The sequence below is a fragment of the Haliotis asinina genome, chromosome 9, assembly GCF_037392515.1.
Source record: "Haliotis asinina isolate JCU_RB_2024 chromosome 9, JCU_Hal_asi_v2, whole genome shotgun sequence".
NCBI classification, from domain to species: Eukaryota; Metazoa; Mollusca; class Gastropoda; order Lepetellida; family Haliotidae; genus Haliotis; species Haliotis asinina.
The window spans coordinates 58,507,451-58,535,439 of NC_090288.1; the positions used below are offsets into that span (position 1 = coordinate 58,507,451).

The 27,989-nt window shown below is 41.4% G+C and overlaps 2 protein-coding genes across 2 annotated transcripts in view; both read left to right on the forward strand.

Moving 5' to 3' along the window:
- LOC137296467 (receptor-type tyrosine-protein phosphatase epsilon-like) lies at nucleotides 1–27,855 on the forward strand. The gene is made up of 24 exons (XM_067828255.1): nucleotides 1–85; nucleotides 470–607; nucleotides 2,568–2,618; nucleotides 7,044–7,175; nucleotides 7,322–7,459; nucleotides 7,804–7,938; nucleotides 9,467–9,607; nucleotides 9,864–10,004; nucleotides 12,622–12,752; nucleotides 14,503–14,590; nucleotides 14,955–15,031; nucleotides 16,501–16,537; nucleotides 16,834–16,931; nucleotides 18,177–18,305; nucleotides 18,979–19,124; nucleotides 20,027–20,162; nucleotides 20,431–20,577; nucleotides 20,890–20,989; nucleotides 21,961–22,034; nucleotides 22,956–23,090; nucleotides 23,682–23,795; nucleotides 24,067–24,221; nucleotides 24,396–24,531; nucleotides 25,951–27,855. Exons 1-24 carry the CDS (start codon nucleotides 1–3, stop codon nucleotides 26,065–26,067), a joined length of 2,781 nt encoding a protein of 926 aa, XP_067684356.1. The 3' UTR covers nucleotides 26,068–27,855.
- LOC137296249 (multiple epidermal growth factor-like domains protein 6) overlaps nucleotides 1–27,989 on the forward strand; it is a 289,784-nt gene that overhangs the window by 16,119 nt on the left and 245,676 nt on the right. The window lies entirely within an intron of this gene.

Here is a 27,989-nt window from a genome sequence, read left to right on the forward strand (position 1 = left end):
ATGCAAACAACAAGAGAGGTTCCGGCCGAAAACGGTTCCACTGACACAGTCGACTTTGGTTCAAATTGGACCACGGCAGCACTTGGTATTTCGCTAATTGGCGAAAACACGCACAGTCGCCACTTAACATAACCCATTATACCATTCAAATGTATTTTCCATGACTGATTATCTCTCTTTTATCTACAAACTCCACATCCACAAATTAGATGTATATATGAGACAAATCTCTCATTTTGTCCCTTACATTTTAGCTACAATGGTTGGATGATTCCTGACAGACAAATAACAGAAGAATACATGATGTGTGAAGTATATAGAACCATTGGGGAATAGTTGAGCAATTAGTGTCAAATACACACGAACCTGTAACTCTTTTGTACTGTTTGGGGGTTAAGGAACTTGGAAAATAGCCTTCATGATGTCAAAGTTACAGGCGTGGATTTTTGACGGCTGTGTGATGTTCCAGAGTGCAGTGCCTACTGGTTTGGTGACCAGTGTGACAGGGAGTGTAGATGTAAAGACACGTATGAAGTGTGTGACACGAGGACAGGTCAGTGTGACTCTGGATGTGAAGACGGTTGGACAGGACTGGACTGTCATTCAGGTAAGTAGCGTGGTCATTGAGATCACCGCCAACTGTCAGACACATTTACTGTACACGTAGACTGTGTAGTTTGCAAACTGGGGTGAGACATGGAAGTTAAATAACTTATAACGTATATTTAGTATCCGACTGAGTTGTCATATTATTTATGTTTAGTATATCCATTTGTTTTGGAATATGGGTATACTAGTATACACTAAACATTAAGGACTGTAACTAACAGTACTGAGAAGATTTGCTTGAAGATCAAAGGCGCCGACTGTGCTTTATCAGTACTTTACTGTTGGCGTGTATCCTCCCATTAGTTACACATACCACTCGTTACACATCCTTATAGAAACAACTTTACAAATGATTGCCTATCTAATCTCATTTCTATTACTTTGATTAGAATGCACATTTTATCTCCTTCCTATTATCTATTAGAATGGAATGACCCATACTTATGTATGACAAATAAGACAAAGCACTATGAGCACTGGACTAAGATTTATCAAAATATTTGCAACAATGTGGACAATCTGAGCTTGAACTTGAGAATAAGACAACACCAGAAGCAGGGGCTAAATAAGATTAATACAAAGCGCTACAGAATGACAGCACATCATTAAACAGTGGGGTCATCTTTTTACTATCCAACTTGTGACGTCCCGCGTTGCAATGTCACTCTACTGGCTGCACAATGACCATGTTTAAGGTACATGGCAATTTTGCAAACATTTAAAGCACAATTCCATTACACAGTACAACTGAGTTAACTCAATAAAAATGTATGCAAAACTTAGGAAAGCGGTAATCTCGCCTTGTATGGATGTTCACGCAAACATGTAAAGAGTTTTGGATTGTAAGTAATGTGTATCTAAAGCTAATGAAAGAGATAATCTCGCTTTGAGTAGAATCACGTGTAAAGAGCTTTGCATTATAAGTAATATTCTGTTGAAAATATAAGTATGTGTACGTTTATTGAATTGTCATTTGCTAAAAACAGTTTGGAAGTATTTAAAGCCAAGTGTATTTATTATATCTTACATGAAAGAAACAAAGTTTTGATTGTTATTTTGCTTAAACCTTTACACATATACTCTCTCTCTCGGAAATAACATGAAGGTAATTGTTGTGTTTGTGTACCAGTGAGAGGTTCTGGAGAAACATGCTTAACCCCGCTATACAAAGTATTTACATAGTGTTTGACAAATCCCGTGTCTCCATACTGCTCTTCTAATGAAGTAATTTATAGAGAGCAGAAGGGTGCGAGAAAGGCATATTGGGAATGCAAAGACCAACTCCTTGTAGAGAAAATGGAAGAGGCTAAAACGTACCACCGCAACCTCTCCATGTATTGGATTGACTACAAAAAGGCATACGACACAGTCCCTGGTGAATGGATTCTAAAGTCTCTTCAGTGTATTGACATCCCTGGGCGACTACCTTATTTACTCAAGTATTCAATGAGTTGCTGGTCGACTTAACTTGAGTTGTACTCACAAGAGCAGGTGGAGACTTCGGAATCTATTCCAATTAGAAGGGGAATATTTCATGGGATTAATTTAGTCCTTTGCTTTTTTTTTGTCTGTCTTTAAATCCTTTGAGTTTTCTGTTCAATAAGGAGTAGGGTTACCACCCTTGACCTCCTCATCACAGATCCTCAACACCTCTTACTCATCTCCTCTACATGGATGAATGCAAGCTCCTTGCCGAAGCAGATACCAGTTTGAAAGAGCAGGTTCTCCGTATCGAGTCCTTGTCGATCATTAACCTCACCATATCCTGCATTGACTCCACTTTCTCCACACGGGGTGACGACATGCATGAACAGATACATGGATTACCTGTGGGCTAGCCACTGTCACCTATCCTCACAGAAATGTGTTTGGCAGACCTAGATAAGAAAGCCCTTCTCACATCACCTTTCCAACCTATGTGCTGGTACCACAATGTGGACGACACTTCTGTTGTGTAGTTTTGAAACCCAACGATGACCCTCCTGAGCTGCTAGACCGAGAGTACCAGAGTCAGGTTCACCATGGAGGCAGAAACCAACAACCAGATACCATTCCTAGACGTCCGAGAATCCGATTCCAACCAACTTCAGACAACTGCATACCGAAAACCTACTCATACCAACCAGTATGTCCACTATCAGTCCATCCACCCTCCACGAGTGAAGTCAGGTATCATCTCCCCACTTAACAGAAAGGCAAAGAACATATGCTCCACAAATCTTCATGAATGAATTGACCACCTCAAAGTTATATGACAACCTCCCATTTAGTGAACAGAACTATCACAGTAACTCTATCGACACCTGCTACCACTCCTCCCATACATTGGCTAACTATCCCACCAGATCAAGAGACTTCTTGAGCAACAAGCAGGCATAGACACTTTTTCGACCTCCTGTAGGCCAATGGAAGAAAATACCCACAAGTTATGAAACCCAACCCCAAAGGTGTAATCTATAAAACTGACTGTAATTGTGGGCACTCATACATAGGAGAAGCATCCAGATCCGTCAAAACCAGCTTGAAGGATAAAAATGATAATAATGATAATAGTTCTTGGTGGGTTCGACTAGGCAGTGTTTCCTGGGAGAAGTCCCATTCGCTGTCTGGTCTGCGTGTAGAGGGGGCAAGGGCCCTGAGCTGATGACGAGCCTTGCCAGTCTGGCCGTATCAGGATCACCCAAACCCTCTCTGCTGCATATGAATGTTAATGTGTAAAACATGATAATTCACTTACATAGCGCCTAGTATCCATCTGACTAGTTGCTCGCTGGACGCTGTAACCAGAATCTCATTATCATTAACCCGGATAACCAAAGCTGCCTCTTATGCGCTAGAAGGTTATAGTCACAGGACTTTATCTTACCGGGTACCCATTTTCTGCTGCGAGGCAAATTTGAACAAAATCACTTGCCTAAGGTGAGACCAAATGTTTCCCACGTGTTTCGTGGCGGGGCAGGACCGAAGTCCAAGAAACTCTCAGGAGTCATCCTGCCAAACACGGTAGCCCATCCAAGAACTGTCCGAGCTCGACGGAGCTTAGCTTCAAGTGATGGTGACATGAGTCCTACACACAAGACCACTCGCCACCACAAACATCGGACATCAGATTTTACCAAACGCAAGGTAAGGGAAAGAATCACCTTGAAACGATACCAACCCTAGATTAACAGACATCAAGGTTTCTTCATCCCCACTGCTTCTGATGAGCTCATCTCTCCTGTCTCCTCTACAAACAATCTTGGCTATGCGCCTCACTGGCCTCAATGTATATCCCCGTAACTTATCACATTGTTTATCTTGTAAATACCCCACGCCCTGTGCACCACTGGCTTCCACCGGGTGTCATAGTTATACTTGTAATCTACTTTATCTCCTACTCCGTTATCATCACTTTTTATATATACTTGTACACACACACACACACACACACACACACACACACACACACACACACCCACCCATACATACATACATACATACATGCATTACCTATTCTCCCATGCACCATTCACACTTGAAAACAATACCAGAGCCTGTATCAAAACGTTGTGCTCTTGAATAAAAGAAGTTGTCATCATGTATACTTGCTCCATCTTTTATTAACGATATTGGTATGATTAACAAACAGATTCATTTGAAACCTGACAAGGTAACTAATGATGGATCGGTCAAGTAAGAAGGGGAAGGAGTTATTGAGCATCTTGGGGAAGATCAAGCCTACACCTATCTCTGAATACAAGTTCGAGACAAGCTCCAGAATGCCCAGATGCAAGATAACCTTCTAGCCGAGTATAAATCTCGTTTAGAGAATGTGGAGTTCAGAGCTGAATGTTCGAAACAAAGTCACAACCACCGATACTTCTGCTGTACCAGCCTTTTCCAATTCCTTTGGAGTAGTTGATTGGACAAAACGACATCCACAGTCTTGGCCGTCTAACCACAAGGATCATGTCTGATGAAAGAGCCCACTGCCCTCGTTCCTCTCTTAACCGTTTATATGTGCCTATCAATTCTTGATTTCTGGGTTTCATTAATGTCAAGGCTCTTCGTGATGAAGTCATTCACGAAGTCTGCCCAGAGTCGGTCCTTAGAGGAGAGACCCGTGAAGGTCCCGGGGTAGAATAGGCCTTCAGCAACCCATGCTTGCCATAAAAAGGTGACTATGCTTGTCGTAAGAGGATCGGGTGGTCAGACTAGCTGACTTGGTTGACACATGTCATCGGTTCCCCATTTTGCAGATCGATGCTCATGTTGTTGATCACTGGATTGTCTGGTCCAGACTCGATTATTTACAGACCGTCGCCATATAGCTGGAATATTGCTAAGTGAGGCGTAAAACTAAACTCACTCACTCACCTTAGTGGAGAAGCTGTCTGAGAAGTCATTGCATCGTGTATACATGCAGTGTGTACAGGATAGCAATCCAACCGACTCAAATGTGAATCGGAGAGCTTCCTTATAGCTGCTCGGGACCAGTCACTTCCCACTTGCAATCGTCAGAATGTGATTCTTAAAGAAAAGATCAACATGAAATGTCGCCCTTGCAATGAATTCACAGAGACTGTCCAACACCTTGTCAGTGGTCAGCGTATCTGAAAAGATATGATGGGATGGCTCGCTGCTTTTTCAATCGTCTTCGCCATGCCTGTAGCTTTGTCCCCGAACTGCGTCTATAGTACGACCCTGTACATACCCAGGGCGTCATGGAAAATGATTCTTTGAAGCTTCTCTGGAATGAACCCATATACAAAATTAGACGAATTCCAGGGAACAAGTCTTATCTTGTCCTTTCTGGCAAAGCCAATGAGTTTATTTACATCGTTGAAGTTTCTGTCCCTTTTGACATTGTTGGTTGGTTTGACTTGGCGGCTTTTCGTGGGAGAAGTCCCATTCGCTGTCTGGTCTGCGCGTAGAGGGGGCAAGGTCCCTGGGCTGATGACGAGGCTTACCAGCCTGACTGTGGCAGGGTCACCCGAACCCTCTCTGCTGTATTTTCATTTTAATATGTAAAGCATAATAATATTATGATTGTTTATATGCGTAGCTCGCCGTTGTTCATGAGCAAGGATTCAATGGATCTAAACTGTATTGCTCTTTGACATGATCTTGCCTTGCCTTGCCTTGCCTTGCCTTGCCTTGCCTTGCCTTGCCTTGCCTTGCCTTGCCTTGCCTTGCCTTGCCTTGCCTTGCCTTGCCTTGCCTTGCCTTGCCTTGCCTTGCCTTGTATGAGTTGGCTTCGGTGCTATTCCTCCAGCTCATTAGTATGGAAGGGTCTATCAAGGCCCGGGGTATCGTTCTAATCTGACTGTGTAATAACTTACAATTTTAAATGGCACGTGCAACTAATCGGAGACAACCCATGTATGACACGTCAATAAAACAACGCGTCAGTCAGCCCTGAGAGAGGTTTATCAATACCACAGAATACAATACATCGATTGACTACTCATGAACGGCAGTACATAATAAGATCCTTTAGATTAGAAATTATACTGATGCATAACTATATGATTAATAACAGTAACTGATTAAAAATCAGGTCTTCTGATATGTCAGTTTCCAACTTATGGAAATGAAGACTGTAATGGTAAAGTTTTGCCAATGTTAACTGCAACGGAGGAAACAGATGATGAAGACAGATGAAGGGGAAATGTTTCAATCTGTACGGATATATAGTTCTCTTTTTCTCTTACGCATCTGCATTGGCTAGTATGCTCGCAAAATGGAATACCCCTGCTATTTTATGGTATAAATTGGACGGCTATTCCTTAATTTGAGCAGAGAATGTTAATGTACACAGAGATAGTGATTAAAACGGGGACAATGAGTATATAACAGATACGTTGATGTACACTGATTTGGTAATTTGTTATTTGGAGAGAGTAGGCCGAAACGTCGGACTTGTAATAAAGAAATTGTCTATCCACAGAACTGTTTTTTTTCTTCACCTATGCTACTTCTAAAATGCCTCTTAATGAAGTTTATCTAGTCATAACTGACTAGCATTACTTCAGAAAATGGGTACATACAAACTACAATGTATAGGGGACTTAAATAAATTTAGTCCTGCACTCAATACCAAGCATAACTATAAAGGTGAAATGCCAGAAATATTTCGAAATTAGTTTCATACTAAATGGATTCTATTTATGGAAGACAGTTTCATGTACATGTACAGTTTCATGTACATGTTTCATGTAGCTTCTATGAATATGCACTTGTGACTTTCATCGGATTGACAGGCGATTCACCAATATTCTACAGAAAGCAAAATGATATCTTTGACATTTCACGCTAACTCCAAAGGATAAAATCATAAACCTGTAGCCGAAGGACTAGAAACATGACTTAGTCTACATTTTTATTACCACCTACCTTTTGCACCTGTAATATTCTATCGTCCCTTCACGAACATGCTGATGTAATTTTAGAGTGCCAGGATGGGACCTACGGCTTCAACTGTACAGGCAGGTGTGGGAGGTGTCAGAGTGGACAGTCATGTTACAAGATAGGAGGAGAGTGTGAAAGTTGTGCTCATGGATTCAAACCACCGTTTTGTCAAGGTGAGCAGCTAGGACTACATTGCACCAACATTGCAGGATAGCATTCACAGTAAACCTTTAACAATCAGACCTCAGTTTGTGATAATACACCTACTTTCGTCAGAGAGTTCTTCTCCCATAATGTTAAGTAATTGTCTGTCATGCAGTGTGTGAGGACTACTTCTATGGGGAACAATGCAGTTCTACATGTGGCCATTGCCGTGACAACGCCAACTGCAACAACGTGTCAGGCGAGTGCCCGGATGGATGTGAACCAGGATGGCAAGGGATGACGTGTCACCATGGTAACCAAATCTTTCACTTTCACTTAAAGAAAGGTAATTTTGCTTCAAACAATGTTTGTGCAATATTATGGGATATTTATATATGCTTGTTTACGTTGGCGTGCCTACCCCCTACCCGTATACAATTGTGAAGTTGTTTGTATCATGCCTGCTATGAAAACAAGATAGTATGCATTGTGACAAGTTCAAAATATCCGGTAGGAAGGTATAACAGCCTATACTACCTGATGGTATGTGTAGAAGGCATTTCATACACGCAATCTACTGCATGGTGAGATTTGCTTAATCGTTTTGGAGGCGATTTAGATTTAAGAGACTATGGGCAACTAAACTCTTTTTGACAGAATGTGATGAAGGCAGATATGGCGACGGGTGTGCTAAGGCTTGTGGTCGGTGTGCAGGGACGTGCAGCCCTGTTAACGGATCATGTGATCAGGAAGGATGTCGTGATGGATGGACGGGGCAGAGGTGTGACGAAGGTAAGTAACCAGTAGTAAAGAAAGATGAACAAACTGGAGACGAAGGTAAGCGCAGTTACTAAGGGTGAACGAGGAGGGGATCTGAGGTAAGTAAGAGTGGTCGGTGAGGGTGAATAAGGTGGAAACGTTACGTTGGTAAGTGTTATCAAGAAAAGCGAACACAGCAGAGATGTGACGACGGTAAAGTTTGTTAGGAAGGGTGAACAAGGTAGGTAAATGACATGAATCCTCAAAGGGAGAACATGGTGGAGATGTTACGTCAATGAGTCAAGGAGACTGAACAAGGTGAGATATGACTATGCGATATACTCGTTTGAAATTCACATCCCAAATACTGTTGGACCTCGTTTTATGTTCTAACGTGTAACTTTAGGCATGATGTGAAGACCCTTTTCACCAACTTAAACACGATTGGTTGAATGACGTTTCCACAGGTTGGCATTCAGCATCTTTATGCTGTGTTTTATGTTGTTCCGTCAGTTTTCAAATCTTACTTCAATAAAGTTCACCCAAATATCACATCTTATCTAGTTTATTTGATCCATTATGTCACTGAATTGTTTCAAAATAAAAATTTACTTAAATGTTTTGGAAAAATCATGATGAAAGCCATAATTTCTCGTCCCACCGGTGACGTTTTTCTCAGAGAAATGCACTTCCTGTACTGCTTACCAGACAACATATCATATATGCTTATCACTTTCATATGGGTTCAATGGTAATTTTTTCAAGAAAAAGATAAAAGCATCTATCTTGAGGGGATAGAAATTCTGTTCAACAATAACAGCTGAAAATGTATTAAGTCAACCATTGTAGACATTTTGATAAATTTGACCAAAAGCACTAGCATCTAATGTGTTGTTATCATGGCATTTTTCATTGTCTTATGTATGTGTGGTGTTAAAAGTAATATATTTAGATTCCTTGTGAGATGCGTTTTCATTTGATATGTCACATGGCATAATTATTGACGAAATACACGTGTGTCTATTCATTTTAATGGTTTTGGCGGCCATCTTGAAATTGGCGGCCATTTTGAAAATGCCAAAATGCATGATATCAATACATTTAGATTCCTTGTAAGATGAGCTTTTATTTGATATATCAGATGACATAATTATTGACAAAATATCTGTGTGTATAATCATCTTAATGACTTTGGCGGCCATCTTGAAATTGGCGGCCATCTTGAAAATGCCACAAGGTAGAATTTGCAGAACTTTGTACTTTACACATGGCAATGATGTTCTTAAGCTTACCTAAAAAAAATGCAGCTTTCTATTATTTTTTTCCAATGTTACCTACTGTTTGTGTCTAATGCTCCTGGCCTAGATGACGAGACGGGCAAGTATCCATTTGTGAGCGTGCCCAACCTAGGCCAGGCATGTTTTATCATTCATTTTTGACCCTTAAATTCATTTGCATTTTCAGGTTAAATGTTTTGACGTTTTGTACCCTTGACTTGACGTGACTGGAAAAAAAACAAATGTGAATGTAGTAAATTCAATGTTTTATTTTTTACATGTAGCATGTCCAGACGGTACCTTCGGTCAGGCATGCAGCGATCAGTGTGGACAGTGTCTGGGTGGAGAGGTGTGTGACAAGGAGACAGGGGTGTGTCTAGGGTCCTGGTGTGAGAGAGGATGGAAGGGGCATCGGTGTTTAACAGGTGGGTTGTCACATCACGATTGCACATGCAGTTGTAGGGGTGATGTTACAGAACGAGGAACGATCAAGGTCTACAGCCCTGTCATTAGATCAGTTAATGAAATCAACACTGCACTGTAATGCGACTTCTATTTAACTGTTCTTTAGCTTTGTTTATACGTCGATTCGGTCCGGGTTTTCAGCACCCACCAGTTTGTGGTACCTGTGTTGAATCAGGGATGATTAATGACTCATAAGGTTTGGGTTTTTTTCCTCAGACTGCAACGGAACCGGCTTCTACGGCCACAACTGCAACGAGACATGTGGGATGTGCATCGAGGAGTTGTGTGACCCTATCACAGGCGAGTGTCCCCGTGGGTGCAGAATTAAGTATGTCGGTGCGACGTGTACAGTGCAAGGTAAATAGCATTGCTGGTTTCTTTCGCAGAGTCAGCTGGTAACAGTGTGTGTTTGTTCCAAGGGTTGGTTGGTTGGTTGGTTGTGTTTAGGCTATAGAGAATGTGCAGATGACTTGCCTGGTTGTTCTTCTAGAGTATGTATGTACTTGTTTGTTGTGTGTAGACTACGGAGATTGTGCAAATGATTTGTCCGGTTCTTTTTCTAGAGTATGTACCGTAACGTGTTTGTAGGTTGGTGGTGTGTGGACTACAGAGGGTGTGATTTGTTTGATTCTTTTTCAAGAGTAATAACGACTGCAAATCTACAGAAAAAGTATAATTTCAGAACCCTCGAACTTAATTGGTCAGGTCGGTGCAGGTGTTGCGTACACGCTTGTGGCTGTCCTTGTCGTGGCGATGATCATTGCGATGTATTTCCTGAGGAGGTAATTGAAATTTTAGTTCACACCACAAAACAAAACAGAGTGTGTTACAACACCTGAATACACAAGACTAAGAGCTTACAACAACGCGTAAACAGTTCACAGCACCATGCACGGCTGTGTAGAATTCTCTGCAGTTTATAACATTTAATATTATAAATTTTGCAAAACTCGACAAATTACATAACATCTTACAGACATTGCAAAGATTAACACATTATTTCATGACCAAAGATGCAAAAGCATATAAATCCAGCTTACTGTCTGACGAAAATGCCAGTTCACTGTATGACAAAACATGTCAGTTTTCCGTGTAACAAAACATGTCGGTTTCCTTTCTTGCAAAACATGTTAGTTTCCTGTATTACAAAACGTCATTTTCCTTTCTTGCAAAACATGTCACTTCACTGTATCACAAAACATGTCAGTTTTCTTTATTAGGAAACATGCCAGTTTCCTGTATTGCGAAACATGCCACTTTCGGTATTGCAAACCACGTCAGTTTCCGTAATTACAAAACCTGTGTGTTTTCTGTATTACAAACACGTCAGTCTCCTGTATTACAAAACATGTCAGTTTCCTGTATTGCGAAACATGTCATTTCCTGTATTACAACACGTCAGATGTTTGTATTACAGAACATGTCACTTCCTTGTATTACAAAACGTCACTCAAGATATAAGCAGATATACATATATTTCGTAATTGTTTGCCCGACATTCTACAAGCTGGTGAGTCAAAAATGGAACACAGCATTGTACGACCGTCGTAATGCGGTTATAGTGCTATAGTTAAAGAATGTTACATAGTCTTAAAATTTATCTGCTGCTGGTGGAACAGGTATATTTTGTATTTGGTTGATCGGCATTCTAAAAGTTGGCGAGTCAAAACTGAAATACAACCTTGTGCGAGAGTCTTAAAAGCCATTCATTGCTACTGCAATAGTACAGGAATGTTACAGTCTTGTTATTCCTTTTCTCTATGGATGACAGCTTCCTGTTTATTGTTTATAACGGTGTAACAATAAACAAGACGTTTGTGTATGGCACGTTTTGCACTTGAACATGTTGCGGTTCTTTTTGTTGAGTAAAGCTAATGTGATCTGAAAACACTTTGATCACTTTACACAGACGGAGTCAAGTGGAGCCGAACACTGAAGATGCTGCAGATTCGCCCGATGTCGTCATAAATCCAGCATATCCAGCTAAATGTAAATACATTTACAATAAAGAAAAATGAAAAAAACTCCCTGTATTTCAAGAAAGCTCTGTTTCCAAAGATGGTACCGGATAGTCTCGAAAGGGTAACATTATCCCGTTCCCCCAGTGGTAGCCCCTACAACCACATGGGAAATGTTCACCTAGAATGAAACAAGGGAAAATTAATGTACAATCAAAACTGCACCAGACAACATTTCTGTCAAAGATGCGTAAATTTTTGTACATCGTATGTGTACAGTTCATTGTTAGATTTGTGGTGATTGCCCCAGATGCATGAAGATGGGGTTGCCTGCTATTCTTTATATTGTTTTGCCACAAATCTTTACGTTGATGTAAACACTATTTCCACTGTTTCCAATACTGTTTGCTGATTAACCTTCAGTATACGCTCGCCTTCATATTTGACACGAGGTGGTGGGGTAGCCTAATTGGTTAAATCGTCACGCTTACGACCCGGGTTTGATGAGCCACGTGTAAAATGCGTTGAGCCAATTTCTGTTATCACCGCTGTGCTTTTGCTGGAATATTGCTAAGAGCAGCGTACAACCATGCTCACCTCTGACGATAGTCATGTAACTGTACAACCTCGTATAATCCCTGATGAATGTGTCCTAAACCTCTGACGATAGTCATGTAACAATACTACCTCGTATAACCCCTGGTGAAATTTTCCTAAACCTCTGAGGATAGTCATGTAACTGTACAACCTCGTATAACCCCTGATGAATGTGTCCTAAACCTCTGACGATAGTCATGTAACAGTACAATCCAGTACAACACTAATGAATGGCTCCTGAACCTCTGAGGATAGTCATGTAACTGTACAACCTCGTACAATCCTGATGAATGTGTCCGAACTATCAACTGCATGGATCAAACTTTGACTGCATGCTGCCTCTGCTGAAAGGTAAAACCAAAATATTTTCTGAACACCTACTATCCTATAGATCACGGTGATATTCTGTGATTCTTAAGGTGATGGGGGCTTGTCGGAAGAAGGGGATGCTGACGGCATTTATGTCAATGTGGAACGGACCAAAGTGAAGGTAGCTGAGCTTCGAGAATACATTGCCAGGAGAGAGGACAAGTTTGTGTCAGAGTATGGGGTACGTAGAACTGTACTTTTTCTATTCTATTATTTTCTCAGTAAGGTGTCTTTTATATATCTTCATGGGGAACACTAGTCGCGTATATTTCCGCTAAAACTAACATTTACTTACTCCAAAATAAATAGTGGTATCTGCAGCATGATTTAGTGATAGTTCCATATCCTGCTGCATCCACTGGACATAATGGATTCGAGTAGTCGAGCATTTCCTTACTGTAAATATGGGTACCTACATGTTGCATCCGTTTATTCCCAGACACTGTTCAAACTAAGTTTCAAATGTTGATGGAAGTTCAGTTGATGTAATGCACACTTTGACGACCACGTGTTTTGAGCTGCGTATGTACTGGGCCATGCCGTTATTTTATCGTACATATGCATATAATCTATATGCTAAAAGCAAAATGCACACATTTTTGACAATATTCTGGCCTATGTTGTATACACTCACATAAGCTTTCTATTGACGCAATAAATGACGTGATATGCCTCACGACTTGCCTAAAATCGATAATTGGAACAGCATCAAACAAAGAACACTTGTTACCCCCCGCAGAGCGTTTTGGTGGGGGTATTAAAATGCACCCTGTCCGTGCGTCCGTGCGTCCGTGCGTCCGTTCGTCCGTGCGTCCGTTCGTCCGTACACATTTGTCTTTTCCGGAACATAACTTTCAAACCGTTCAATGTTTCTTCACCAAACGTGGCACATAGTTAGACCTAGTAGTGTACTGATTCCTTGCGGGTTTTCTGGATTTCTGAATTAAGCATTTTTTTCATTTCCATGGCAACAAGTTTGACTGAAATTGCTGGTAGTACTCTGTTCCGGAGCAGAACTCTAAAACCGTTCAATGTTTCTTCACCAGACTTGCCACATAGATAGACCTAGACTGACTGACAGATAGACTGAAATTGCTGGTATTAGTAAATTGCGCCCTTTCCACTTTTCTATATACACATCTAAACATTTGCCATTTTTATAGCTTGTAGACATATTAATGAAGAATATTTTGACGTTGCTGGGGATATTGATGACTTTGTCTTCTTGTGATATATGGAATGTAAACAATTGATCCGTTCTGTGTTGCGCAGGGTTGTGTGTGTTTGCCGAACTGGTTTCAATCACAAGTTGTCCGTAGAATATTAGTAAGGAGTGAGTGAGTGAGTTTAGTTTTACGTCGCACCCAGCAATATTCCAGCTATATGGCGGCGGTCTGTAAATAATCGAGTCTGGACCAGACAATCCAGTGATCAACAACATGAGCATCGATTTGCGCAATTGGGAACCGATGACATGTGTCAACCAAGTCAGCGAGCCTGACCACCCGATCCCGTTAGTCGCCTCTTACGACAAGCATAGTCGCCCTTTATGGCAAGCATGGGTTGCTGAAGGTCTATTCTACCCTTCCTTCACGGGTCATTAGTAAAGAGCGTTCCAATGGACATAACGCTGTGGCGTTCGATTGGAATATTTTTCGGCCCGCAGAAGCCGTATGAGTTGATTTAGTGCAATGTTGCGTGAATTCGTTTTATTATTATCATTATTTTTAATTGTTTTTATTTGATAATCTAATCTAAATATATACTTTTGGGGGGATTAAAATATATGGTAGCTTCCTAGAGGGCAGCTAGTCGGTACTGACAGAAATGCATTGTTTGCTTTTAGAGAAGTGTGGTGTGATATGGTGCCTTTATCTCTTTAAGAAGAAGTATTTACTATTGATTGTAGTACTATTGATCTGTATTTCCAGAGAGTACCGCGAGGTCTGATCCACCCTCACACAGCTGCCACCACCCCGGAACATAAGCCGAAGAACAGATTCAAAGCCATGTATCCCTGTACGAGTCCTGTTTTCAATTTGTTCAACGGCGTACGATGTCTACTGTAAAATGCCACGAAAATATATATTGACCTTTTATGGTGAAATGCAAATTACCCTACCGCCAGTATCACGTGTATGAAACCCACTGATGCTTTACAATTTAACAGTAATAGTATTATTATAGTAGCGCTCTCTTGGTATTGTTTGGGCAGTGAGGTTTTCCAGTGTTTGAAGCGTTCCCTCGTCACGTGGAAAACCCAGGTTTAATTCTCTACATGGGCGCAACGTGCGAACCCATTTCTGGTGTCTCCCTCAGTTATATTGCTGGAATATTGCTAAAATAATGCTGAATATATACACTTTGTAATGATATTTTCCAGATGACCACTCCCGCGTTGTCCTGCAGAAGACGCCAGGGGACAAGCACTCTGACTACATCAACGCCAACTACATCGACGTATGTCTCTCTTATCCTAAACGCATGCGCAGTACAAATTGTCGCACGTCTGGTATGTCTCAAGCAATAAGCGTGTGAAGTAGTATCGTCGAATAGATAGTCATGTTTGGGTTTAAGCAGGATGCATGTACTGTTATAAGTGTGTGTGTCTCTGATAGCAATTTAGAAGTCGTATAGACGGTCATGTTTGGGTTTAAGCAGGATGCATGTACTGTTATAAGTGTGTGTGTCTCTGATAGCCATTTAGAAGTCGTATAGACGGTCATGTTTGGGTTTAAGCAGGATGCATGTACTGTTATAAGTGTGTGTGTCTCTGATAGCCATTTAGAAGTCGTATAGACGGTCATGTTTGGGTTTAAGCAGGATGCATGTACTGTTATAAGTGTGTGTGTCTCTGATAGCCATTTAGAAGTCGTATAGACGGTCATGTTTGGGTTTAAGCAGGATGCATGTACTGTTATAAGTGTGTGTGTCTCTGATAGCAATTTAGAAGTCGTATAGACGGTCATGTTTGGGTTTAAGCAGGATGCATGTACTGTTATAAGTGTGTGTGTCTCTGATAGCCATTTAGAAGTCGTATAGACGGTCATGTTTGGGTTTAAGCAGGATGCATGTACTGTTATAAGTGTATGTGTCTCTGATAGCAATTTAGAAGTCGTATAGACGGTCATATTTGGGTTTAAGCAGGATGCATGTACTGTTATAAGTGTGTGTGTCTCTGAGAGCCATTTAGAAGTCGTATAGACGGTCATGTTTGGGTTTAAGCAGGATGCATGTACTGTTATAAGTGTATGTGTCTCTGATAGCAATTTAGAAGTCGTATAGACGGTCATGTTTGGGTTTAAGCAGGATGCATGTACTGTTATAAGTGTATGTGTCTCTGATAGCAATTTAGAAGTCGTATAGACGGTCATATTTGGGTTTAAGCAGGATGCATGTACTGTTATAAGTGTGTGTGTCTCTGATAGCCATTTAGAAGTTGTATAGAGGGTCATGTTTGGGTTTAAGCAGGATGCATGTACTGTTATAAGTGTGTGTGTCTCTGATAGCCATTTAGAAGTCGTATAGACGGTCATGTTTGGGTTTAAGCAGGATGCATGTACTGTTATAAATGTGTGTGTGTCTCTGATAGCAATTTAGAAGTCGTATAGACGGTCATGTTTGGGTTTAAGCAGGATGCATGTACTGTCATAAGTCAGTGTGTCTCTGATAGCCATTTAGAAGTTGGAAGAACATGAAAATGTTAGGCCTTTGTGGATTGCTTCCTCATTGTTTGTAACCAGAGCTTGTATGTGTCCCTCAAACAGATGACTATAGCCCTCTCAGCTGACACATTGTTTACTTTATGATTTTCTCATGTCAATCATTATAACCTGAAACTAAATAGTAACTATGATAAAACCAAAGCTGCTCGATACGAGTCATTGACAGTCTGTTTTAAAACATAATGATTGCACACTTGTCAACAGACCTACGCGAGGAAGAAGGCCTTTATTGCCACCCAAGGTAAGGTTTAAAACACCTGTCATTACTAACTGATTCGCAGTATGATCATAATATTGTAGATATGTCGTTACTTTGCTGACTGTCGATGTATCTCACCTTCCTGTCAATTTTGAAACAATGTTCTATTATCATAGCCCAAAGTTAACTCTGAAATTAAAATGGCGAGCCCTCCCTGTCTGTTCATTTGCGTCAATACGTTATTCTGTGATATAATTAACTACAATGGACCTTTAGAATGTCTTGTTTGGAGTTGTTATGTCAGTATCAACACTAACATTGTTACGTATATTCACAAGGCCCTATGCCCAGGACTGTGGGCGACTTCTGGAGGATGGTCTGGCAGGAAGAGGCCGACATCATCGTCATGCTCACCAGACTCAAGGAGGGAATAAAGGTGATGCTGCACCTCAAACATCCATATATCTCTTTCTTCTCATCTTTATGATTTTACTAATCGATAATGTATATGTTATATAATTATTCACTGTAACCCTGGGAAGGGGATATTGGTTTGAGCTGTGTCTGTCCGTCCGTCCGAGATGATGGGAACAGATTTTCTGAAAAACGTTCTAGATAGGGAAACAAAATTTGGTATGTGTTTCCAAGATAGATGGAGTTCGAACAGGGAAACCATGTTACATTTTGTTGCAGGGTTATGGCCCTTGGTTTTGGGGGGTTTTTTTGTTTTTGTTTTTTGTTTTTGTTTTTCTTTTTGCCTTAGTGAAAGGTATCCCAAATGGGGACAGATTTTCTCAGAAACACATATGGATATGGAAGCCAGATGTGGTACCTGTTTTCAGAACATGAACATCGTAGTGGATTTATAAAAAATACAGGAACAGTATATCTCTTTCTTCTCATCTTTATAAGAAACATCTTTGTACCATCAAAACAAAACAATGTGGCAGGAAATACTGATGACCAGGTCTTCTTTTTTCATCATGCAGTGGTAGATGTGTGTCCCTCGAAACACAGCTTGGGACATACTAGGGTCACAGCTGAGAATGTCTGTGTGCTGCTGTGATTCTGTGAATATGTGCATGTTTTTGTGAACGTCAGTGAATATGTGCATGTTGCAGTGAACATCAGTGAATGTGTGTATGTTGTTATGAACATCAGTGAATATGTGTAAGTTGTGAAGATCAGTGAATATGTACATGTTGTAGTGAACATCAATGGATGTGTCTATGTTGTGAATGTCAATGAAGACGTGCATATTGTTGTGAATATGTGTAAGTTGTGAACATCAATGAATACGTGCATGTTGTGAATGCCAATGAAGATGTGTATGTTGTGAATATCAGTGAATATGTGCATGTTGTTGTGAACGTCAGTGAATACGTGCATGTTGTGAACGTCAGTGAATATGTGCATGTTGTGAACGTCAGTGAATATGTGCATGTTGTGAACGTCAGTGAATATGTGCATGTTGTGAATATCAGTGAATATGTGCATGTTTTTGTGAACGTCAGTGAATATGTGCATGTTGTTGTGAACATCAGTGAATATGTGCATGTTGTTGTGAACATCAGTGAATATGTGTATGTTGTGAACATCAGTGAATATGTGCATGTTGTGAACATCAGTGAATATGTGCATGTTGTGAACGTCAATGAAGATGTGAATGTTGTATGTTCAGGTGAAGTGCGAGAAGTACTGGCCCGAGAAGAAGACCCCTCTGAAACTTGGAGACATGACCATCACAAACGACGGGGTCACCGAGAGACCTGACTACTGCATCAGACAGATTACCATACAGCATAAGAAGGTTCACCTATAACAACTGGTTTTTGTGTACTGTTCACATTGACTAGGGGATAGTCAGTCCAGGATACCATACTGAGAAGCATTGCATGCATTACGCCAGCCCATGTAGATCAGGTCCTTGTACCACATGCGTGACGGGAATATGTATCAACCAAAACATTAACCTCGCGTCTGTACATCTGATTCTTGGAACCCATGTGTGATCTGTCTGGTTCATCTTATACATTAACTCTGACCTGTAGATCTGGTCCTTGTACCTCCCGTGTGGCCTGTCTGTGTATCATCTTATACATTACTCCACTCCTGTAGATCAGGTCCTTGTACCTCCTGTGTGACCTGGCTGTGTGTCATCTTATACATTATCCCCACTCCTGTAGATCTGGTCCTTGTTCCTACTGTGTGACCTGGCTGTGTGTCATCTTATACATTACCCCCACCCCTGTAGATCAGGTCCTTGTATCTCCTGTGTGACCTGGCTGTCTATCATCTTGTACACTAACCCTGACCTGTAGATCAGATCCTTGTACCTCATGCGTAACGGGACTGTGCATCATCTTATGTATTACCCCTGTAGACCTGCACGGAATATCCATACACATACATGCACACGTATGCGTCTAGTATCTATTCAATGGGACATATTCTCTGAATAGGAATCGTACTGTCCCTTACAGCTGAACGAACGCCGTCAAGTGATGCACCTGCACTATGTCACATGGCCTGATCATGACGTTCCGTCGTGCCCTCCGCTTGTCCGGTTCTGGAAGGTGTTCCGGTCCATGGCGTCGGACAGCAAGGCTCCCGTCGTCGTCCACTGCAGGTTGACAAATTCGCCCACCTCATCTGCTCAACGTGACCTATAAACAACTGGATTAAACCCACCTGATATCAGGGACGATTTGAAAGCATGTAGGATATTTCACTCCGCAGATACTCGGATGATAAATCCCAGAGTTGACTGTCTGTAATGTTTTCTTTAATAGTCGTTCATCATCACTCTGTTTTACGCCAAGATGAAATGAATCACCTCACCTGGAATGTTGAAAACAAGAACATATTATTGTGGTTTATTGCGTTCATCCTTACGTCCTGCAGTAGGGCAGATGCAACCTTTTGAGGAAAGGGGGTGCACAGTTCATTTTCACCCGATATCAGGAGAGTCAACGGTCATTAAATACACTTTAAGGACAAAAGTTTGCGCGCCCCTGTAGGTAACAACATATCCAAGTCTTTTGAGATGTGTGTGTCATGAAAACCGTTTTATTGGTCCGTGGTGATTTCGATTATTTAAAACGTCTAACCATTGTTTAGTAGTGCACAGCCCTGACTATCTTAATGGCACTCAGGTGAGGTACATTCAGCTAAATACAAAAAGTGAAATGTTTCTCGGGCATCGGCGCGTCACTTTTATTGCCATTTAAAAAAATAATTTCAGATTATCTGTCCAGATCATCCATTTTGTCCACTTTAAGAATGAACGTCTGTAAGAATGAGTGTGGCTGAATCTACGACTTATTAACACCTGTTAAACGTTCCAAGCTGTATTTCTGGGAGACAAAATATATATGTGTTCCTCCCTAGACACTTGTTTTTTCTATAAAAAGTTGCAGGAACAGCCCTACCACCCTCGTCACTTTTGAAAACAAAATGTGCCCGAGAAACATTAAATGTTTTTTGTGCAGCTTTATATGAAGTCTCCCTCAGAAATGTGCATATTTACAGTGCTGGAGTTGGGAGAACCGGGACGTTCATTGCTCTGGAGGCCCTGATGGAGCGAGCTCGACGTGAAGGAGTGGTGGACGTTCATGAATTCGTCCTCAAGATGAGAGCAGACCGGGTCAGCATGGTGCAAACAAAGGTCAGAGAGCAACCATGGTGTCTCCAGTTATTGCTGATAGTCAGTGAAAAAATGAATTCAGAATATTAACAAAATAATATTGCCCTTGGCCACATGTGCATCAGTTGTCAAAGGGCTTAAGTAAAGCAACATTCTCCATGGCCATCGTGGTGGATTCACCAAAGACGTGTCTCCTCGACACCTATTCTGAACATAGCACTTTCATACAGTCTCGGTTTCCCCAAATATATCAATCATGCACTACACTGCGGCTGATTTCCACCTCCAGGAGCAGTACCTGTTTCTCCACCAGGTGGTGCTGGAGGCGCTGTACAGCGACATGACGCATATGACGCCCACCATGTTTGACAGCCGGTTCTGCACCGACAACCTTGCTTCGGCTTCAGAGGAAGCCATCTTGAAAAAAGAATGGGAGGTGACGTGTTTGCCTTTCAGCTACATCTACATTTGCTATACATCCTACCGTGGGAAGTTCTGGCTTGCAAACAGATTTCCCTTTACCTCAGTGAATGGCTTTTTAAAACAATAGGCATTTCGACTGTAAAAAACATGTTTTGAAACTTTGTGTATGACACGTGATTCATCTTTTGACCCGTTGCCAAGTTTGGATGGCTATAATTACAAGACCGTGTCTGACTAATAAAATCCTAAGACAAATAATAAATAATACTGTTTGTCCTTTCGATAACAGATATTAATATACGTTAGCATGCTTACATTTTTTCAGAAACTCATTGAACTGAAGGAACATTTGAATGCCTCTGAAACAGAGGGAGCTCTTCTGCCAGAAAACTCGCGGAAAAACCGTAGCATGGACATTCTGCCAGGTACCATGTCTCCCACTACAAGTGTGTATCATGTCGTGTTCTAAACATTGATACCATCCATCTGAGATGCCAAATGTTGAACATGCTATGGCTGAGTTGTTGGGGGTTTATTGTTTGGTTTGGTTTGGTGAGGTTTGGGTATTCCATGGTTTTAGGAAGTTTCAGGGGTGCATTTCTAAGTGACGTTATGTTATGAGTTTTCCATCGTCCACCCGTGCCTAAGCAGTGAACCTGAAACATGTTCTTTGAAAGAAGCATTCATGTGTTTGCTCTTCACAAGGCAAAGGGATTATGACTGAAGGTGGTCTTGGATGAGTTGATAGTATGCAGGAGGTATGAAAATAACCTTGGTCAGGCTTGAATCTGAATTTCTGGACTCTGATTCTGTGGATAATGTGGTCGGCATTGTCTCGAATGTTGTCCGATAGGGATGATGTGGAGTCAGATTTACAGACTGAAGTTTAGTAGTCTCTGGAGTCTTGACGTTTCGTCTTCATAAACCAGTCCACAACTCCATGTGGCGCGGTAGACTGTTCCCCGTGGCTAATGTTTCTGCTTGGCTGGTGTTTGCAGTTCCTTTTATGTTGCATATAGGATGTTGTTGTTCCTCAAGAACGCTACATCCATGTTTGCTTGTTTTCTTCAAGAGTCTCTAGACTCTGGGGCTGACAATTACGTAGTTCTATAGCTAACTATAATACTCTGGCTTCTGATTTTCAATAACCCTGATATATGTTAAGGTCGTCTGTGTGATATATAGCTGACTACTTTCAGTGTCAAGGCTACTGCTAACTGACTTTGATAAACTTTGGACGCAGATTATATTAGATTCTATTTATCATCGCCAAGCATGACATCCGGACAGGACAAGTTGTTTCCACTTTGGTTGAGTAAATACATTATCAAGCATAAGACTTTGAAAGTTTGAATTTATTTTGCTTTTATGTTTTCAAATGTGATAACTGTTTCAGCTGATAAATACAGGCCGATCTTAACTCTGCCAGTTGCTGAAAGTAACGATTATATCAACGCAGTATTTGTGCCTGTAAGTACCATTCTCTAGAGAATGATTCTGTTGAAACCTGTAGATTCAGTTGGTATTATATATATTATTGTAAGGATGTGGATGAATTTGAGTGATATCCTTAAGATGAGGCAATGTATTTGCATGTAATATCAAATCTCATAAAATGTCAAAATTAAATTTTAAACTGTTTTGAAATAACCGATAAAATGATAAAAGTGTATTGTTCATCATCGATGTAATTAAGGTGCTATGTTGTGACACATACTTTGATGTTTCCGTTCTCGACCAGACAGGATGATATCTCCCTAATTCCCCGCTTCATGTGACTCAGTGTATTATTTCACGAAGTCTTTCATACTGACTTCTGATAGTATCGGAGGTCCCAGTGTCTCTTTACGTTCACATTTGTGAAAATGCTCCCATATATGCATGAACGTCATCCACTTCTTACTAGTCCCCGTAATTTCCATCGACAACGTGCCACGATTAGTTGCAAAACAGCTGACGCGGCGTTCAGAAATATTCACTTACTCACTCACTCACCAATGCTCAGGCTCCTCACTCCATCAATGAAACCTAACGTGTATCTAGGTATCGCTTCTACAGCACTTTCCCCCAAATATTTCAACATCTCCTTTCTCCAAGACGTATTTCAACATCTCACTCCAACATGCATTTCAATATCTCCTTATGTCATCACGTTTTTCAGTGTCTCCTTATTCCAAGACACATGTCAACGTCTTCTCACCCCAACACACATCCCAATGTCTCCTTACTCCGAGACACATCTCAACGTCTTCTCACCCCAACACACACCGCAATGTCTCATTACCACAACACACATGTCAACGTCTCCTCACCCCAACACGTATTTCAGTGTCTCCTTGTTCCCAAATTTATTTCATCCTATTCTAACGTCTCTGGACTGTCTGTATCTAGACGGAGACCCGCCAGAAACGTTTACTGGCTACACAGCTGCCTCTGCCGTGGACTATGGTGGACTTCTGGAGGATGGTGTTTGACCACAATGTCCAGACCGTCGTGTCTCTCGTCTCAGAGGAATGCTCATCACAGGTAATCAGGACACAGTCTCCCGAGGCTGTATGGATGCCTCTTCGCTGATTTAACCATTACGTTCGTGAGATAAAATAACATTAGTTTCTCGTTTTGATTCAAGATTTATCTCTATACGTTGCTTGTGCCGCGGTGCCTTCTGTACATAAAGCTTTTCTGTAGCAGACACGGGTAATCATTGTCAAAGAGTGTGACTGGGAGCTCGGGACAATGTCCGTGCGTCTCTACACCAACTTCCCACACCACACCCCCAACTCACCCACACCCCGACCGCTCGTGTTAATACAAGTACAAGTTCGTGTTGATACAGTATTCTGTTTTATCTATGACGATTAATATATAAACAGATGCTGGGGTTAGAATGAAACTATTGCGTTCTCACTGCGCAGTGAATATGCCACAGTTTCATTTGAAGGCAAATTGCTATTAACGTAAATTTGATGGAATATCAATTAGGAATCAGCAATGGCGATAAATATCACAGGCATACCAGACTGACCCTATATTCTCCAATAAACTATTCTGGCATGTAAATCTTTATCAACATTTTGTAAAATAATACATTAACACTTGTTATGTATCTAATGACAGGTTGACGAAGCCCTGTTTTGGCCGAAGACAAATAAGGTTTTGGAGTGTGGACCCTTTCGTGTCGAGAAGTTGGAACCAAAGAACAAGGCTATAACACTGACAGTCTCGTTAATGGTACGCAGTTAATCTCTAGGGTATTAGTGTTGTGGTGACAAAGTGGAAACTTGGGAATCAAATAGGCGCACATGCATATGATTGTAACATCCCCTCTGTCACGTTGCTGTTTGACTCATTTCCTCACAGATGCCGATCCCGGTGCTGAGATATCATTTTCTTTGGTGTCCAGAAACTCTTTCTGGATCAGAACTCAAATCAAACAACTAACCTGATCTGAACTCTGGTGTACAACGTACATTTCACAATATTATACACCTTGTTCCCACAGGACACTGATGAGAGCACCAAAAGGGAAGTCATGTTGATGTTTGTCAGTGACTGGGAGGAGGGTGTGGACACACCTACAAACACGTCACGTTTCCTGTGTCTCATCAACGACCTCGACGTCAGAATCGCATCCGACAACATCGCTGTCATGTGCATGTAGGTTCCTTCCCTCACTATCAAATAAGTCCAAACTTTGGTTTAAACTGACAAGTAATATTGCGTGCAGCGAGGAACGCGTTTTGTTATTGAGGCGCAGCTCGTATTCAATGTCACTGAAGTTAATGAGTTGAAGATAAACGCATTGGCTGTTGGTGCTGCCCCCTGTTCCAGGGATGGTGCCAGCAAGTGTGGACTGCTGTGTGCTGTGCTGAATATTATCCAACGACTGAAGCAAGACCAGGAGATAGACGTTTATCTGACAGTCAGGTTGCTGCAGACAGTCAGGACAAGCTTCGTGACTTCCTTTGTAAGTATTAGATTGACAGATTGACAGATTGACGGGCATACGTCGCATGAGTCAGTAATGTGGTTCTAACGTCCCTCAGAACAGTTTTACTGTTAAATGACTTCCTTTGTAAATACACGATAGGGAGACTGATGCAGACTGACAGATTCAGCTCCCTGAATTTCATTGTTTAGTACTTGACAGTCAAGTTGTTGCATTCAGGGATAGCTTCCCGACTTCCGGTGCTAGTACTTGACAGTCAGATTGTTGCAATCACACCCATCTTCCTGACCTCCGGTATTAGTACTTGCCAGTCAGATTGTTGCAATCACATCCATCTTCCTGACATCCGGTGTGAGTAACTGACAGTGAGATTGTTGCAATTAGACCCATCTTCCTGACTTCCGGTGTGAGTACTTGACAGTCAGATTGTTGCAATTAGACCCATCTTCCTGACTTCCGATGTGAGTATTTGACAGTTAAATTGTTGCAATCAGACCCATCTTCCTGACTTCCGGTGTGAGTACTTGCCAGTCAGATTTTTGGAATCACACCCATCTTCCTGACATCCGGTGTGAGTAATTGACAGTGAGATTGTTGCAATTAGACCCATCTTCCTGACTTCCGGTGTGAGTACTTGACAGTCAGATTGTTGCAATTAGACCCATCTTCCTGACTTCCGATGTGAGTATTTGACAGTTAAATTGTTGCAATCAGACCCATCTTCCTGACTTCCGGTGTGAGTACTTGCCAGTCAGATTTTTGGAATCACACCCATCTTCCTGACATCCGGTGTGAGTACTTGCCAGTCAGATTGTTGCAATTAGACCCATCTTCCTGACTTCCGGTGTGAGTACTTGACAGTCAGATTGTTGCAATTAGACCCATCTTCCTGACTTCCGATGTGAGTATTTGACAGTCAAATTGTTGCAATCAGACCCATCTTCCTGACTTCCGGTGTGAGTACTTGCCAGTCAGATTGTTGGAATCACACCCATCTTCCTGACATCCGGTGTGAGTACTTGACAGTCAGATTGTTGCAATTAGACCCATTTTCCTGACTTCCGGTGTGAGTACTTGCCAGTCAGATTGATGCAATTAGACCCATCTTCCTGACTTCCGATGTGAGTACTTGACAGTTAAATTGTTGCAATCACACCCATCTTCCTGACATCCGGTGTGAGTACTTGCCAGTCAGATTGTTGCAATCACACCCATCTTCCTGACCTCCGATGTGAGTACTTGACAGTCAGACTGTTGCAATCACACCCGTCTTTCTGACTTCCAATGTGAGTACTTGTTATTCAGATTGTTCAGTCACAATCACACCCAGAATCCTGACACCTGCAATCTTTCCCAGCTTCCTGACATGAATATACCTGCTACTTAGATATAAAGGAGGAACATGAAGCTAATATCTGTTCGTCCCTCTGTGTACAGGTCCAGTACCAGTTCTGCTACAGGATGATTAAAGAATACCAGAAGACTAACAACACTGTCTACGAGAACTTCCGTGGTAAGGGACTGGTCGAGCAACGGAATTTACAGAACAGATAATTACCGTGATATATACAATACAGTTGTTTTAAACGGAACACGTTCCTTTGTACATAGCATTTCCAAGTCTTGCATACATGCGCAAAACATAATTGCTTCTCATTCCAACATGTTTTCCATCTAATTAACACTTACCTCTATTTCTAGTCTTCTTCAATCTTTTGTTGGGTTTATTCTCACACCATATGAAGTAAGGACACCTTGAGTCACCATGAGTTGATTATTAAAGTGTATGCAAACGCTTGAACCTTTTAACAACTTACTGAAACCCAAATATCGCCATGTCAGCATTCCTTTGTGGTGACGGATTTTGGCATGATTCCATACATGTAAATATGTGGGTCAAAAAGCTTAAATTGTATGTTGACTTATACCATGACTATATAAAGCTTCCTACATGAAAGCATCCTGCTATAAATTGACATGAAACAACAACTCATGCAGACAAGCCATGATGAACAGAATTCTATCAAGAATATCGGTGACACACACACACACACACACGTGTGTGTGTGTCTGTGTGTCTGTGTGTCTGTGTGTGTGTGTGTCTGTGTGGTAAATAAGGCTTACACGGAGTTATCCCCTTCAATCCACTTGCTTTCGCGAAACGTCGGTAATATCTCTACATCATACCCGATTCAATGTTATTTGACACGGGCTGATGCACAAGGGGGTGGGGGAGGAGCAAAAGAGCCGCTGTTCAGGAGGTTAGAACCATTCCCCTCTATTTGTTTTGCGTTGGCGGATCCTCCTCCCATCTGTTTCAAAATTCCTGTTTGGGATAAAGAATTACTATCACGAAGTAATACATGAGTTCAGCATTCGCAGTCGGGTACATTGAAATGTTACTGGATCGTAAGCAGGATACGTTCGTTGAAAATGCCATTCAGAAAACGACATTTATGTGTGAGGTAAGATAATAGAAGTTATCCACTGGGGACATGGGCCCCGGAGGACCAGTGAAGAGCGCATTTATCTTACCAAGCACCTCAGAGTTAATTTTTAATTGAATTGTTTTGAAGAACCAATACAAATCCTTTTGTAGCCAACGGTAGAATTTGCAGACATCAAGAAAAACAAATTTAGAGTTATCTTCGTTCCATCGATTTGCATTCGCAAAACATCGGTAATTTCCATACATCATACGTGATTCAATGCTATTCGAGATACAAACTGCTTCCATAGAGTACCAAATGAGTTCGGCATTCCCAGCGGGATACATAAAAATGGTACTGGTTTGTAAGCGGGGTACATTGGAAATAATAAGAGCGTTTAGCCACTCAGAACACGAGTACTTTTTAGCACCATGCATCGCGAGAGGTAAACAAAAGCACTTCTGCTGACCAAGATTTCATGGGTTTCTGTTTCATGGAGTTGACGTAATGAAACATCGATGTTGGCTCAGACCCTGGCATCCCGGAGTTGATGGTGGTAGCTCATCCACCATGCTGCCAGGATAAATTTGTAAAATGCATGAACATTTTCATTTTCAAAACCGTTTTCATAACTGTACATACTGCTTAGAAATACAGCCAATGTTTTCAGGTGAAGCCCTACCCCTTGGATGCCTTATGTCGCCAGTGCCTAGCATTGTCAGTTTTTTCAACAAAGCTAAGAGTTTCAAATGTTTTTAAATCACTAATTAATGAAATATATTTGATCCCTATAGATCCGGTGTTCCGTATGTTATTTTAATTATTTATTTTATTGCTTCTTCGTCGTATATATACGATGCTCTCGACTTGTTCTCTTATTTTTCTTCAAATAAAAGTAACGGTGCCGTTTCCACTTGGTTGTCTTATATTTGTGTGGCAGCAGAAAACGCGCCTGTCAAACATGCTCTGTTTGAACATCCTTCCTGCCATTCCACCGTTGTATGTTTGTAATAGCTGGGGGGAGGGGGAGGCGAGCTGTCTAAGGCG